The 14253-nt window shown below is 32.2% G+C and overlaps 1 protein-coding gene across 1 annotated transcript; it reads left to right on the top strand.

The window, feature by feature from the left end:
• Positions 1–4702: 4702 nt before the first annotated feature.
• On the top strand, positions 4703–12535 carry LOC113511048 (WAP, Kazal, immunoglobulin, Kunitz and NTR domain-containing protein-like). Its single transcript, XM_026894619.3, has 4 exons — positions 4703–4855; positions 7968–8027; positions 10228–10392; positions 12086–12535. Exons 1-4 carry the CDS (start codon positions 4852–4854, stop codon positions 12184–12186), a joined length of 330 nt encoding a protein of 109 aa, XP_026750420.1. The 5' UTR covers positions 4703–4851; the 3' UTR covers positions 12187–12535.
• The last annotated feature ends 1718 nt before the right edge of the window (positions 12536–14253 follow it).

Genomic DNA, 14253 nt, shown 5'->3' with positions numbered 1-14253 from the left:
AAATTGTAGTTCATTCAAGAACCAGCAGGTGGCGGATGACTTTCGTTCTGAAACATAATATTTAGAATTATTTAAAAGGAAAAGTTTAATTATTATGTTTTATCAACTACGACGGCTGATACTTTTATTTAATAAAAATGTAATTAATTAAATCTGATTTCGATACATATCAAGGATCACAGGTACTATCCTATATGTTTGTAATAGCTTGATACTCTACAGTATTTAGGTATTTGGCGCCGTTTTGTATTCAGTATTAGAAAGACAAAGGTATATAGTAATAATAATTTTAATTTTATAATATGAATATTTAATTTAATTATTTCATAAATATAACAAATAACGATATATTATATTTTCTTTATCTATATTATATGGTATAAGTTACCTCTATACGGAATATTCACTTGCTTCGTAACAAATATTATAAAACACCTAATACATTAGTTTATCTTTTTAACGCTAGATGGCGGAATGCATAATTGTTTATCTATTTGTCACTAGATGTCCAAAGTTTATAAGATAAAAGTAAATGCAATCTTTATTTTATACTTGAATATTTTAATGTTATTTTAAAATTCAACGAAATTTGACATGCAAAGAGGCCCATACTCCTACTCATAAGTTACTATTAGTTCTTTATAAATTAAGAGATAATTATTTCATCCGTAATTTATTCAAATCTTCATAGATGTTGTTAAGTACCAAGCGTTTTTTTTTAATGAGTGATTATGATATGGTAAGCCCGTCTGCGTCTGTCGGTATATACTGGCGGGGCACCAGTGGTGGATGACAGATGAAGATGAAAGTAGGTCAGTTAGCCCATCCTAACGAATTAAACTAGAATTAGTCACGATGGTTTCCAAGGGGAACCACGTGGAGGTCGACCTGACAGGGTATATTGCTAGTAATAGGGCTATTTGACCCCATTACTAACAATCCCTTTCCCCTACATTTCTACTCAGGTGAAATAATTCTTCTATTGTTTCCTGTTTTTTTTTTATATTTAAATCTAGTTATTTTTTTTTTCGAATCTAATGGACAACGTTATAATTTACATGTAGTAAATAATTTATGTCAAAACTACATAATAAACTAAATTAATCATGTTACTAATTTGAACAAATGACATGTTATGAACAGTATAAAGCTTACTTTCGTACGTAAATCATATGTCAGTTACATTTTTCAATCAACTACAAAAAGAAAGAAGTTTTCAAGTCGATGGTATTTTTATACCTTCGCCAATTCTCAACCTATTTTGCGAAATCGTTTATTGCCATATTGATCCTATACAAATTTTATCAAGATTGAAATCAAAAATAGTTTGTTCTTTTCAACTTTGTTCAAGTCTGCGGGGAATGTGATTATCTGTATATTATTTAATATATTATGTGTGTGTGTATTGTGTATGTAAATTTACTAACATTAGTTTTAAGAATATTGTTACTAATAAATGGACCAAAAAGTCTGAAAAAAAATATTATTATTATGTGGTACGTTTATTACCTACTATGTGTTCTTACATGTGTTCTTAAATGTGGTTAACAATTGGCTAAAATCATCCTTTATAAATAATAATGTATATAACGTCACCACTTGCATTCATCCGGAGGATGTGATAAAAGCATCGACGATAAGGGGTACAAAATACAACACTACAGCACAATGAAAGGCAAACTCGAAATAAAACCATGCCACTCAAACAATTGGGCAACGTTACTTCATGATAAAGTCATATACAGATAAATATTGTTACGATTTAGAAAATCTATTACACTATCTTCATATCAAGAGCAGATTAAAAGAGCATCTTCTGTCCTCATAAACTTATTATGTCTATGTATGTATATGTACCTATTTTTTTGTATGTAAAGAGATATTTTATGTCTATGTATATAGTATATGTATTATTGTATACAGATATTTTTATTTTGATTTTAATTGTATGAGTTATTTATGTAGTCACAATTTCATTGTTTTAATAGAAACATCAATAATGTTTCCTTCTATTATTGTACGCATACTTCTTCTTTCCACCCACCACCACCCTTTATTTTATATATATTATATGTATATTTTTTTTTGTGTACAATAAAGAATAAATAAATAAATAAATATCTTTACACAAATTTTTATAAAAAACACCCCCCACCCACCACCATCCACCATAAGCATATCCACAATATTGATAGACACGGTATACACAAATGAACCTGACTATTGATGAAATTATCAAAGTTTTTACAAAAAAGATACGTAAGCTTGAATTTATAATATCAGTAAATAATAGTACCTAGTAATTGGTTCGGTACTTTAGAGTCTAAATACGACATTGTGATGTGCAAATAAACACATTTACATGCTGAGTATGAGTCGTATTATACTAGAATTTGTTTTTATTGTTAAATGTTTTTTTTTTATGCAACTTAGAATAAATAGCAAACAAGCTGACGGCCCACCTGATAGAAAATGTTAACTGTCGCCTATAGACATAATACGCTGGTGTAATGTCTATGTAAGTAACTAAATAAAGTATTATTCTTTCTTTCTTTCATTTACTATTGTAATTTTCGTGAATGATTAAACTAATATTTTACAAGTTTATTAATTTATTAGTGTTCGCCCCAAAGCTCTTCCCACGTGGAACTATACACTATTTCTACTTTCCATGAGGTGGGACGTCAGCTTGTTTGCCATTCTAAGTTGCATAAAAAAATGTCTGCTGGAAGAAAAAGGAGCTCGGTAATTGTTAGCGTTAATCTACATGTTGCCCATTATAATCTCATCTTCAAATTAAAACTTTTTTATAACTTTTTTAGTGTATAATAAATATTCCGTAGTTTCATTACAGAATACCCATCCAGTTAGGGGGGAAAGGGATTTTTAGTAATGGAGACTGAGAATCCCATTGCTAGCAATATGTCGACCTCCTCGCGGTTCTCCCTGGAAACTATCATGGTTAATTCCTGATGAATTCATCATGATGGGCTAATTGGCCTGTTTTCATTCTTATCTATCACTCTTCACTGGTGCTCCGCCAGCGTATCCTGTTAGCACAGGCGGGGTTACCATACCATTTTCAAGCATAAAAAAAAATACCCATCCAGTAGTACTTACTTGCCTGTTTGTTTCAATATATCAGTTGTTTACTTCTTATCTCATGTACATTGTTATTTGTCAAGACCTTACTATATGATCTGTTTTGTATTGCGTACATTATATTAAATGGACACTCAACATGGAAAAAACCGTTCTCTTCGTATCTACTTGTGTTTGTTTGTAGTCATATAGTTAATAACAAATTAATTAGTGACGTACTCATGAACCTATATTGGTACACTTAGTACATATTATCAGTTTAAGAAATTTTGAATACCATTTTAGACATTCATATATATATATATTCTTATGGTTCTATAATAAATTGTATTTATTTTTTATTTACACTTTATTTACACCAAGTAAAAAGAGAAATAACAAATACAGTAAATATTAATGAGGAGTGATACAGAAGGCGGCCTTATCGCTAAGCAATCTCTTCCAGACAACCTTTGGGTAGAGGACATTGAGAAAAAGACAAAGGGTAGGTGGCGCACTATTATATAAATATTATCAACATCACAAATCAAATTTTACTTTTTATTTGTTTATTTGTTTCGGTCACTTATCATCAGGTGAACCGCATGCTCGATTGCCCCCTGTGTTGTAAAAAAAAAATTTATAATTCTATAATTTAAGATTCTATAGAAAAAATAACTCGTATATAGAGAGAGAGGGAAGGATATAATTGATTGAGAAATAATAATTAAATTCCAAAATTGTCAGAGAAACCGAACAACACATACCACATAAAAAATTGTCATCCACTTACTCATACTACTTATCTCTGCCCCATATACCACGATTCTGGGAGCTCCTGAATATTTCCTGATCATCACCCGATTGTCATAAAAAAGAATTTCAAGAACAATGCGTAATATTACGAGTTACTGATAACAAACGACTTGTCAATCAACTCGATTCCCTGGTATTACACAGATGAATTGCATCTCTTTGCATCTTTGATTGCATATATCGTGGGAAATATTCAGAGAAATTATTCGGATTAATACCAGCTGTTAAATTCCATCATCGTTCAACTCGACACGAGCAGTTTTATCCCTAACATCTGGATGAGTGGCAGTCCTCCACAGTTTCGCAGTTCATACATTTCAGTAGACATTTTCCACGCATTGACAAAGTATGGTCTACCTACATTCCAGCAGCAGTATTTCCTAATAGGTGTGACAATAAAACCTTCAAAAAAAGAGCATATTCCTTCTTAAAAGACCTGCAACACATCTGTAATTTCTCTGATGCTATGAGCCGCAAGCTTTCTATATTATAAAAATACACATCGGTGCAAGAGTGTGAAATCTCAAAATAATATGAAGCCAGAACACCTTCTGAGGAGCGATTCGCATCAGTATTGATTTGTTAAGTAACTGAATATATTGTAAAAATTTCTGTATTACAAAATTGTTCATCGATAGTATATTCCTTTTTAAAAGGCCGGCAGCACACCTGCAATGCCGCTGGTGTTATGGGTGATCATGGGCGGCGGTAGTCACTTACCATCAGGTGAACCGCATGCTCGTTTGCCCCCTGTGTTGTAAAAAAAAAATATATAATTTAATGATTAATTTTTATACCGTCGAGTGTACCGTTAAACGACCGATTCTAAGTGGTGGTACTTACCTACGACGGTGACCGACTGGTTCTGAGTAATCCACTCAGTTGAGTTGACTCAGTCTCCCGCATCTTAACATTGATAAAAGTTGTGTTGTGTTTATTACAGAGAAAAATAAAATGGGTACGTTATATTTTGAGTATTTATTTATTCTATTCGATCCACTTAATAGCTTTAAATAACAAATTAATAAGTTACAAGGTCAAGTTAGGGATGCATGCATCATACAAGTATGTAAACAATATCTTGCTACATAAATATCTTGTTTATTATTTTATTTAATTATGCATAAACATTGAATACAATTATTTTAATAATAATTACTGATCTAATTAAATTCAAATTACTTCAATTAGATATTATTCGAAAGAAAAAGAAGTAGTCATGCATAGGATCAGAAGAAGAACAAATGCAATTATCTATGTAGTATTTGTGTACTCCAAAGCGAAAAAGACGTAAAATTAATACTGATTTATTTAGTAATATACTATAATAATAATTTAATAAAGTACTTATTTTATTATGTCTAGGTTGTTTGGTTTAGGTCGCTTTTAGCGATAAGGTCGCCCATTGTTTTCTCGTTGTGATTATTACTTGCAATTGTTTATATTTATAATAAGTTTACTATTGTAATCTTTTGGAGGAAATAATAAAGAGAATATCTATCTATTTACATAAAAGTATTTATACTGAATAAAATAATAGTTATATATATTGTCTATAATAAAAGATAATATAAACCTATAGCTTTAGATACATAACTATAACAGTAATAATAGTAATAATTACTGATGTATAATAAATACTAAGTATACTTATAAAAATAATTCAAAGAAGTTTGTTTGAATTGTACTCGTTAACAACAGTGGGATTTGAAAAATTCTTTTTGCCTTTGATAGCTTATCTCTTTTGAGGGAAGTTATAGCATATTCAGCATCACGATACTGCCACGAGCGAAGTCGTAGGATACAGCTAGTTTGAAATAAATTAAAATAAGAACGTTTTCCGTGAAAGTTAATAATAATACTAATAAATAAATAAATGTTCCTGATAGTTCAGAGTTTGAATTCAGGCTTTTTTTTTATACAACTTATAATGGCAAACAAGCTGACGGCCCACCTGATGGAAAGTGGTAACCGTCGCCTATAGACATGAGCAATACCATGGACATAACAGAGTATTCTGTTTCGCCCATGATACCACCCATGCGTTGCCATTCCTGAGGACTCAGGTGTTATTCCTCTGTACCCTGTAAATTCACGCCATATCCCACCCTTCAAACCGAAACACAGCCATGCAAACACAACTGCTTCACGGTAGAAACACGAATGGGACAGAGGTACCCAAGCAATCGACTTTTATACAAAGTCTCCCTCTGGTAAAACTTATGTAGTCCCTCTGGTAGGCTATATATTTTTAGCCAAAGTATCGCTGCGACATACTCGTATTTCTAGTTCAAATATATGTATATACTATATAGGTAACTAAGGAATTTATATAGTTACACTATAGACATATATTAACTGGCAATGTTTTTACCTTGTGTTTTATATGCAAATAGTAATTGAGCAACCGATCACGAATAAGGTCGAGTTAATCGGTTAGCAATGAACCTGTTTCTTGGACGCTGGCTGTTGTCTTTATACCTAAAGTCTATTATGACCTCTGAAGAGACGTTTCAGCCATTTTTTAGACATTAATACGTTACTAGCTATATGCCGACGCTTCACTTGCGTGAATCGATATAAAAGGTGTCCTATGTTCTAATTAGGAATATAATCTATCGATATATCAAATGTCGTTCGAATCTGTTCAGTAATTGTTGCGTGATAGAGTAACAAACTGTTCATATATCTATCTTTACAAACTATCGCGTTTATAATAATATGTAATGTAATAGGATGTCTTTAAATAATAATAAGATATTATTATGGTATAGGTTCGTTTAATTTCCTTCTATAAAGTACAGGTAATATATATATATATATATATATATATATATATATATATATATATATATATATATATATATATATATATATATATATATATATATATATATATATATATATATATATATGTATGGACAGAGATAAACGGTAATTTATATCAAATACGTTGTCACTAGTATATTTTTAATGGATAATAATGGAATGGTATCTCCTGCGCTAACGGTATACGTTGGCGTGGTACCAGTGAGGGATGATAGGTGACAACAAAAGGAAGGTCAGTTGGCTCATCATGATGAGTAAACTAGAGATTAAGCAGGATGGTTTCAATGGGGACCACGTGGAGGTCGACCTGACTGACCTGACTAGCGATATACCCTATATCGCTAGCAATGGATCTGGTAGTCCGTATTAAGAAGTAACAATCCCTCCCCCCTATTAAATATATTAGAAACAAGTAACTTTAAGAGATTTTGTCATGTCTAAATTGATTTTTTTCCTTCCTTAAAAACCTTGTTCGGACTACGACGAAAGTTTAAAAACTTGTCGGATCGAATGATTTATTCATTCTCGACTGAAGCATTTATTAACGACAAGCATTTAATTTTTGTTCTAAGTTCTAAATTTACAGAGCAATAACACCTGAGTCTTCAGGAATGGTAACGATGGGGAGTATCATAGGCGAAATAGTATATTCTGTTATGCTCATGTCTATAGGCGACGGTTACCACTTTTCATCAGGTGGGCCATCAGCTTGTTTGCCATACTAAGTTGCATAAAAAAAACATAAATACCATAGGTATTTTACGCTATAATAACTTAAAACGCTAACTAATAACTTAACATACTAACTTTTACTCGTGACTTCGTTTACGCGACCACAATATATTGACCGATCGAGACACAGAATGGTCTATGTCCTTTTCCATCCTATATAGTAGGTATAGGATATACCACATTTCATAGCGTATATAACAAACTCAATTTTACAGGCTGGAAAGGGATTGTTAGCAATGGAGTTTGACAGCCCCAATGCTAGCAATATGCCTTATTAGGTCGACCTCCACGTGGTTCCCTCTGGAAGCTATCGTGAACAATTCTTGTTGAATTCGTCACGATGGGCTAACTGACCTACTTCATCCTCACCTATCATCCTTCACTGGTGCCCCGCCGGTGTATACCGATAGCGCGGGTGGGGTTACCATTCCATTATCATCAATTAAAAAAAAACTCACTTTTACATTTATATTATTAGTAAAGATTAATTAATATTTTTTTTTTTACAGGTTCATTCACAATTTTGGTGTCAGTCATCGCTGTATTAGTAATTTCAAGTATTGAAGCTGGTAAGATGATTTGAACAATATTAAATTTATTATAAGTATTTTTTGATGGATGAAAATGGTATGGTAACCCCGCCTGCGCTAACGGGATACGCAGGCGGAGTACCTGTGAAAGGTGATAGATGAGAATGAAAACAGGCCATCATGATGAATTCATCAGGAATTAACCATGATAGTTTCCAGAGAGAACCGCGAGGAGGTCGACCTGGTTGGGTATATATTATAAGTATTCATATAAAAAAAAATGGGATAACCCAATTAGAGTTTTAGAGTTACAAAAAACAGTTTATACGCGTTTTTAACCGCCTAGTAACATATGTAGTTGAATATGCCGAAATATTGTTATAATATAGTTGTTATTATCTTTACCTACTTCAAATAATGAAGTACCGCGTTCGTGAATCACTGTTCATCCTAAAGGTTGACTGGTAGAGAATGCTACCAGCATTAGTTCCGCCTTTTTTACCAGATTTTCTGTTGATCAATAAAGTTATTTAAATTAATAAATAATAATATATACTTAAATAACATCTACACATGTGGTTTCATATTTACGGAAAACTAAATAGTCTTTATAGGACAATAAAGTAAATAAATAAAGTTTACTCTGTTTATAACTATTTATTTCAACGTCACTTTAAATACTTCACACACATGTACATTAATGGATACACATTAAAAACACATTAACTTAAAAAGCAATGGAGACCGACCAACACCGAGTCGGACATGCGTTAATAAACAAACAACAAAGTAAACTAATTACTAGAGTTGGGTGGGTAATATATAGTTTGTTATTTTTGTTACAATATCTATATACTTTTTTTTTTTTTATTTATTTAACACTTTATTGCACCAACATAACAGGATTTGTTGAACAATTTTCAATACGTATAGTGTAGTACAAAAGGCGGTCTCATTGCTAAGCAACCTCTTCCAGACAACCTTTGGGTAGAAGGAATTAAAGTATAAATAGGTAGGTGGCGTGTAAAAAAAAATAGATCTGTAAAAAATAATATCGGTGACAGCATAGTCATATACACATACATAAATAAACATATACATCCAAATATATACATATATATACATACACATACATGTGTTAAATGTCTGGTATCCAAAAAAATAATATTGGATAACAGACTTTTAACATATTCAAAAATAGATATCCGACCGATATGGACGATATCGAAATGGGCGCTGAGCTTTTTTTCGTCATCACTGTCCACGAGGAACCCAATATATGTATAGATATTTTATCGGTATCGATATATTACAAACGCTTACTAGTTATAACGTCTGTTCACGCCATATCTCTAAATAATATTAAACAATGCCCCTCTCCTCCTTTGCCTGTTTGTTCGCTTTTTTCTTCTAAAATTGAACATTTTATATAGAAGTTTGTAAGTATAATTTTCACCCATGCAATAGGTATCGATGGGTAATATCCAATATCTATATATTGAGTTCTTCTTGGGCTCATATCAGTCAGATACTCGTATGACTATAGAGTCATTATGAACGAGTTCTTCTTTTGAATATTACGTATTGGATAACCAATATCTAATATATCTGTTATTGGGCTATTATATATCTATAGGTATTGTAACTACGATATATAGATATTGCCACTTATTACCCACCCTTAAAAAGAAGCTGGTAAATAATAAAACTATAGTCTGTCCTTGATAGAATTTAATGAAAAGGTAACCAAGTTATGTTGGATTATTTTTAAATGAAATTAGCAACGAATCGAAACATACGATCAATTTATCGATGTTTATTATTTAGTTAATTTTGGACATCAGTTAACTATGTTATGGTCAGGTTAATTATTTCCTTAGACGTTCCATTTAAACAAACTATAAGTATAAACTGATGTAAGTATTCCACTTGTGATTTTCTTTTCCCCTATTTTTGGCGCCTGAATACATTTTTCAAACTATTTCAATTTTCATTTCAACTATCTAAACTATTTGAAGTATTATCTTTCCTAATTTTATTTTTAATTGTAATGTATAATCTCAAAAAATACGTAAAGAATTTAAAAAAAAAACACCTATATTAGCGAGTACTATACTCTGTATATAAAAAAAAAAAAAACAGTGCAAAACCGGGCTGTTGTTAGTATTTTTTTTTTTTATAAATTGATCTTTCTTCGAGAGCAATAAATAAAGAGTTTTTATTCATTCACTATTTTCAGCTGGCAACTGCCCTCTGCCATCCAAGGTATACAGCTGCAGCCCGAAGTGCGTTCAGGACTATGAGTGTACCAACGGCAAGGTTTGCTGTCCCAACTCGTGCAACGCCAAGTCCTGTTCCGAGCCCGCCGCCAACGGTAGCGGTACTGGCTCCAGTAGCAAATATTGTAAGTATAAAACTGCCTTTTGGCCACAGCGGAATATCAGTGTTTTGCTCTTTTGAGGACAAAGCAATAAACTGTGTTGTGATCATTTTGTGTTACTATGGCACACTCACGTTCAAAATTATAGATAGATAGATACTCTTTATTGTTTCCTCCAAAAGATTACAATAGTAAATTTATTATAAATATAAACAATTGCAAGAAATAATCACAATGAGAAAACAATGGGCGACCTTATTTATCGCTTACTTCTTTTGTGTATTTCCTTTTTTTATTGTATATATATTCTTATATTTCATTTTTTGCGTATGTATTTAGGTATATCTGTTGGTATTTGGGTACTTTAAGTAATTAAAATAAATTATATATCTATCTATCTATAAAGCCCTCCAATATTAACTAGAAGGTATCTCTTCAAGGGATAAGTTCGCCTGTGTACTTAGTCTACTTTTACTATTGTACATAGTACTTTCTTTATTACCTTATGTCCTATATGACCTATATGTCAATAAAACTTACATATACAAACAAACAAATCTGGATATCACTATATTATCAGCTACTTTCGTGTGACGGTGGTTCCCTCTGACGTCAGCAATATCTAAGCCGCTCTCTCTATGTGATGATCTCTCTGCCTCTAATGTGACTTATTAATATTTACTTTACACTTTGTGTAAATGATTAAAACATGATTTTGATATATTTTGAGGCACGACATACATATCTAAATATGAATAATCTAGTACTTACCCGCAACTTCGCCCTTATTGACATAGATTAAGATTAAATCCCCTTCATGCTTCTCCATACGAAACATTTCCTGTATATCAAATTTTATATGGAGTAGTTAATGTAAGAATCGTAAAATAATGTAACATTATAGGTTTTTACTTGTTATTGTAACTGTCATTATGATATAGATGTTCTTATTGTGAGCCGGTCGATATTAATTACAAATAAACCGCAGTTTGTCATTGTCGTAATTACTCATTGGTACGTAGGTACAGTATACCTTGCATAGGTTATAGAACGTGCTTCATTATTTAGTATATAAACTTATAAAATATATAATACCAGAGGGAGAGTTTGTACAAAAGTCGATTGCTTGGGTACCTCTGTCCCATTCGTGTTTCTACCGTGAAGCAGTTGTGTTTGCATAGCTGTGTTTCGGTTTGAAGGGTGGGATATTGTGTGAATTTACAGGGTACAGAGGAATAACACCTGAATCCTCAGGAATGGCAACCCATGGGGTTATCATGGGCGAAACAGTATACTCTGTTCTGTCCATGGTACTGCTCATGTCTATAGGAGACGGTTACCACTTTCCATCAGGTGGGCCGTCTCTTGTTTGCCATTCTAAGTTGCATAAAAAAAATAAAAAAAAGGAACTAACAACCATATCGACAAAGTTATCTCTGGATAACATAGATTAGGAGTAATTTCTACGTTGAGCAAAATCTAAAACAAATAGAAAATGAAATAGGAACTGTTAAATTAAAACCCATTACTCTCCGAACATCTGTCTTCCTTTATTAACGAGTATAAATTCTATTTTTAAATTAATAACTGGTTTAAAAATAAAATATTTTTTAAAAAGAGAATATCCATTTTAATTTTGTTTTTTTTTTTTCGCTGAACGTTTCAATACGAATTAACATTTTATTTCTATTTTTTTTATTTTTTTTATAATTTACAGCTGGAGGTACTGGCGTTTACTGCGACAATGTAAAATGCAACTCGCACGAGGTCTGCAAACGGGACCCTGTCACCAAGAGGAACAAGTGTAGTCGTGCTTAAACAACGACAATTATTATAACTAGTATTTACACAGTACTGTTTGAAAATTAAATTATTAGTACTCTTTTAAGGTCTAATAGGGGAACTGAATGTTATTCCCGAAGAAATATATATTGCAAAAAGACAAATATTTTTTTAATAAAAAAGTCCAACTGTCAAGTTAGTATGGTAAACTCTAACTTTTTTACCATTTTTCGATCTATGCTACTTTATGAAAATACTAAATTTCACTATGTATATAACTTAAAAAAAAACTAATATTTTTTAATTTCACCTGTATATTTCTATGACACTTAGGCATAACTAAGTTTATGTAACTTTATAAAATAAAATATATGCTTTTACATAATTTTGTTTTTAAATTAAAATCGTCTTTTTAAAATAAAAGCATACGGCCCGTCTCATGGTATATAGTTACCATACTATAGGCTACTATGCACGTCTGTAATACCAGAATTATTACCAACTCTTAAAAAACCTTACCCTTTTTGAAGAACCCCATGTCTATAGGAAAAGTCTCGACAGGATGGTCATTCTACAACTTGAGCGTTCGCGGGAGAAGCTTCTCTGATACCGCACTGAGCGTGACTATGAATTCCCTGTCGATGACGAGCAGTACGATGATTAATGAGGACTGTGGGCATCATTTTGAGCAATTATTTAGAGTTTGCAGAAGATAATTAACAACTAGAACGATGGTATTGAAAAAACTTGACTACATTGTTCGTCTACTATTTAAATCGGGGGGAATGATTTTTTTTTATTGATTTTTTTTTATTGATTGATTTACTGCCGACGCATTCCAAGTCACTTATTAAAAAAAACTACTCCCATTTATTTTTCTGATTTTGTTCATAGCAAAATTACACGACTATTGTTAAAACTCGAATTTTTCTAGGCGCCATCTTTTCACGCCATTCATTGCACATATAAAGCTTATAAAACAAAAGTTGTCCAACTATACTAAGGAGGGGGAAATAGGATTATTGGTAATGAAGATCTAACAGCCCCATTGCTAATAATGCACCCTACCAGGTCGACCTCCACGCGGTTTCCCCTGAAAACCGTCTTGGTTAATTCTTTATGAATTTGTCATGAAGGGCCAACTGACCTGTTTCATCCTCACCTGTCACCTCTTACTGGTGTTCCACCCATGCACATGTGCGTATACCCATAGAGCAGACAAGGAAAAAAAAACTATACTAAACATAAGTTCATAAAAAACATGAATATGTAAGTAACAGAAGAAAAATATTATATAAAATAAAAAGAACATGATATGTAAAAATGAAATCTTTTTTATTGTTTTATACGAAGAAGACGGCAAACAAGTATACAGCCCTTTACGCACTTTACGCGACTATCTAGTTTCTAACGTGTGAGAATGAATTGAATGCCTGTCGATGGCGAACGATGCGATGATAAAAGTTGAATGTGGGCATTATTTCGAACCTCATTACACAATCAAATTTTTACTCATAGGGTTACCTATCTAGGAAAAAATTTACACCGACTTTTCTGTTTTAACAATATACCAATCAATAAAAAACCTCCACTTGAGTTATCGTTATACAATAGTGATGTCAAAACGAAGAATTTCCTTAAATTTTGTCTGTCTGTGTTTGTTCTGGCATGCAAAAACTACTGTATCAAATTGGATGAGGTTTTCTCAGTTGTGTTCGTAAAGGTCTAATCTAGTTTAGCGTATTTTATTTAACCGGATTAAAAGGTAATATTATGTTATGAAATAATACAGCAATACCTCGTACTTCCGCGATAGGTAGGACTGAACGAGAACCGTGTAAGTCGAATTCGCGTAAGTCGAAGTATATTTTTTAAAGCCTATCTGTGAATTCAAGGCTCCTTTTATGCGTCCATTTTTCGGGATACGTTGGGATATGCACATTAGCCTAACAATAATGTAGATAATAATTTCATCCCAATCATCTGGACAAGTGGCGGTCCTCCACCGTGCGTTTTTCAAGGCACATTCTTCCACGCACAACCACTCTTTGGAATCAACTTCCAGCAGCAGTATTTTCGAACCGATACGACAACATGACCTTT

This window comes from Galleria mellonella, unplaced genomic scaffold (assembly GCF_026898425.1).
Source record: "Galleria mellonella isolate WM207_F2 unplaced genomic scaffold, CSIRO_AGI_GalMel_v1 utg133, whole genome shotgun sequence".
In the NCBI taxonomy this organism is placed as follows: domain Eukaryota; kingdom Metazoa; phylum Arthropoda; class Insecta; order Lepidoptera; family Pyralidae; genus Galleria; species Galleria mellonella.
This window is presented reverse-complemented; position numbering and strand designations above follow the sequence as displayed.

What these genes read in the sequence shown, in the direction of transcription:
- LOC113511048 (XM_026894619.3), top strand. An exon ending in AATTTCAAGTATTGAAGCTG is followed by an intron (nt 8,028 to 10,227) that starts GTAAGATGATTT and finishes CACTATTTTCAG; the next exon opens with CTGGCAACTGCCCTCTGCCA. An exon ending in TGGCTCCAGTAGCAAATATT is followed by an intron (nt 10,393 to 12,085) that starts GTAAGTATAAAA and finishes TATAATTTACAG; the next exon opens with CTGGAGGTACTGGCGTTTAC.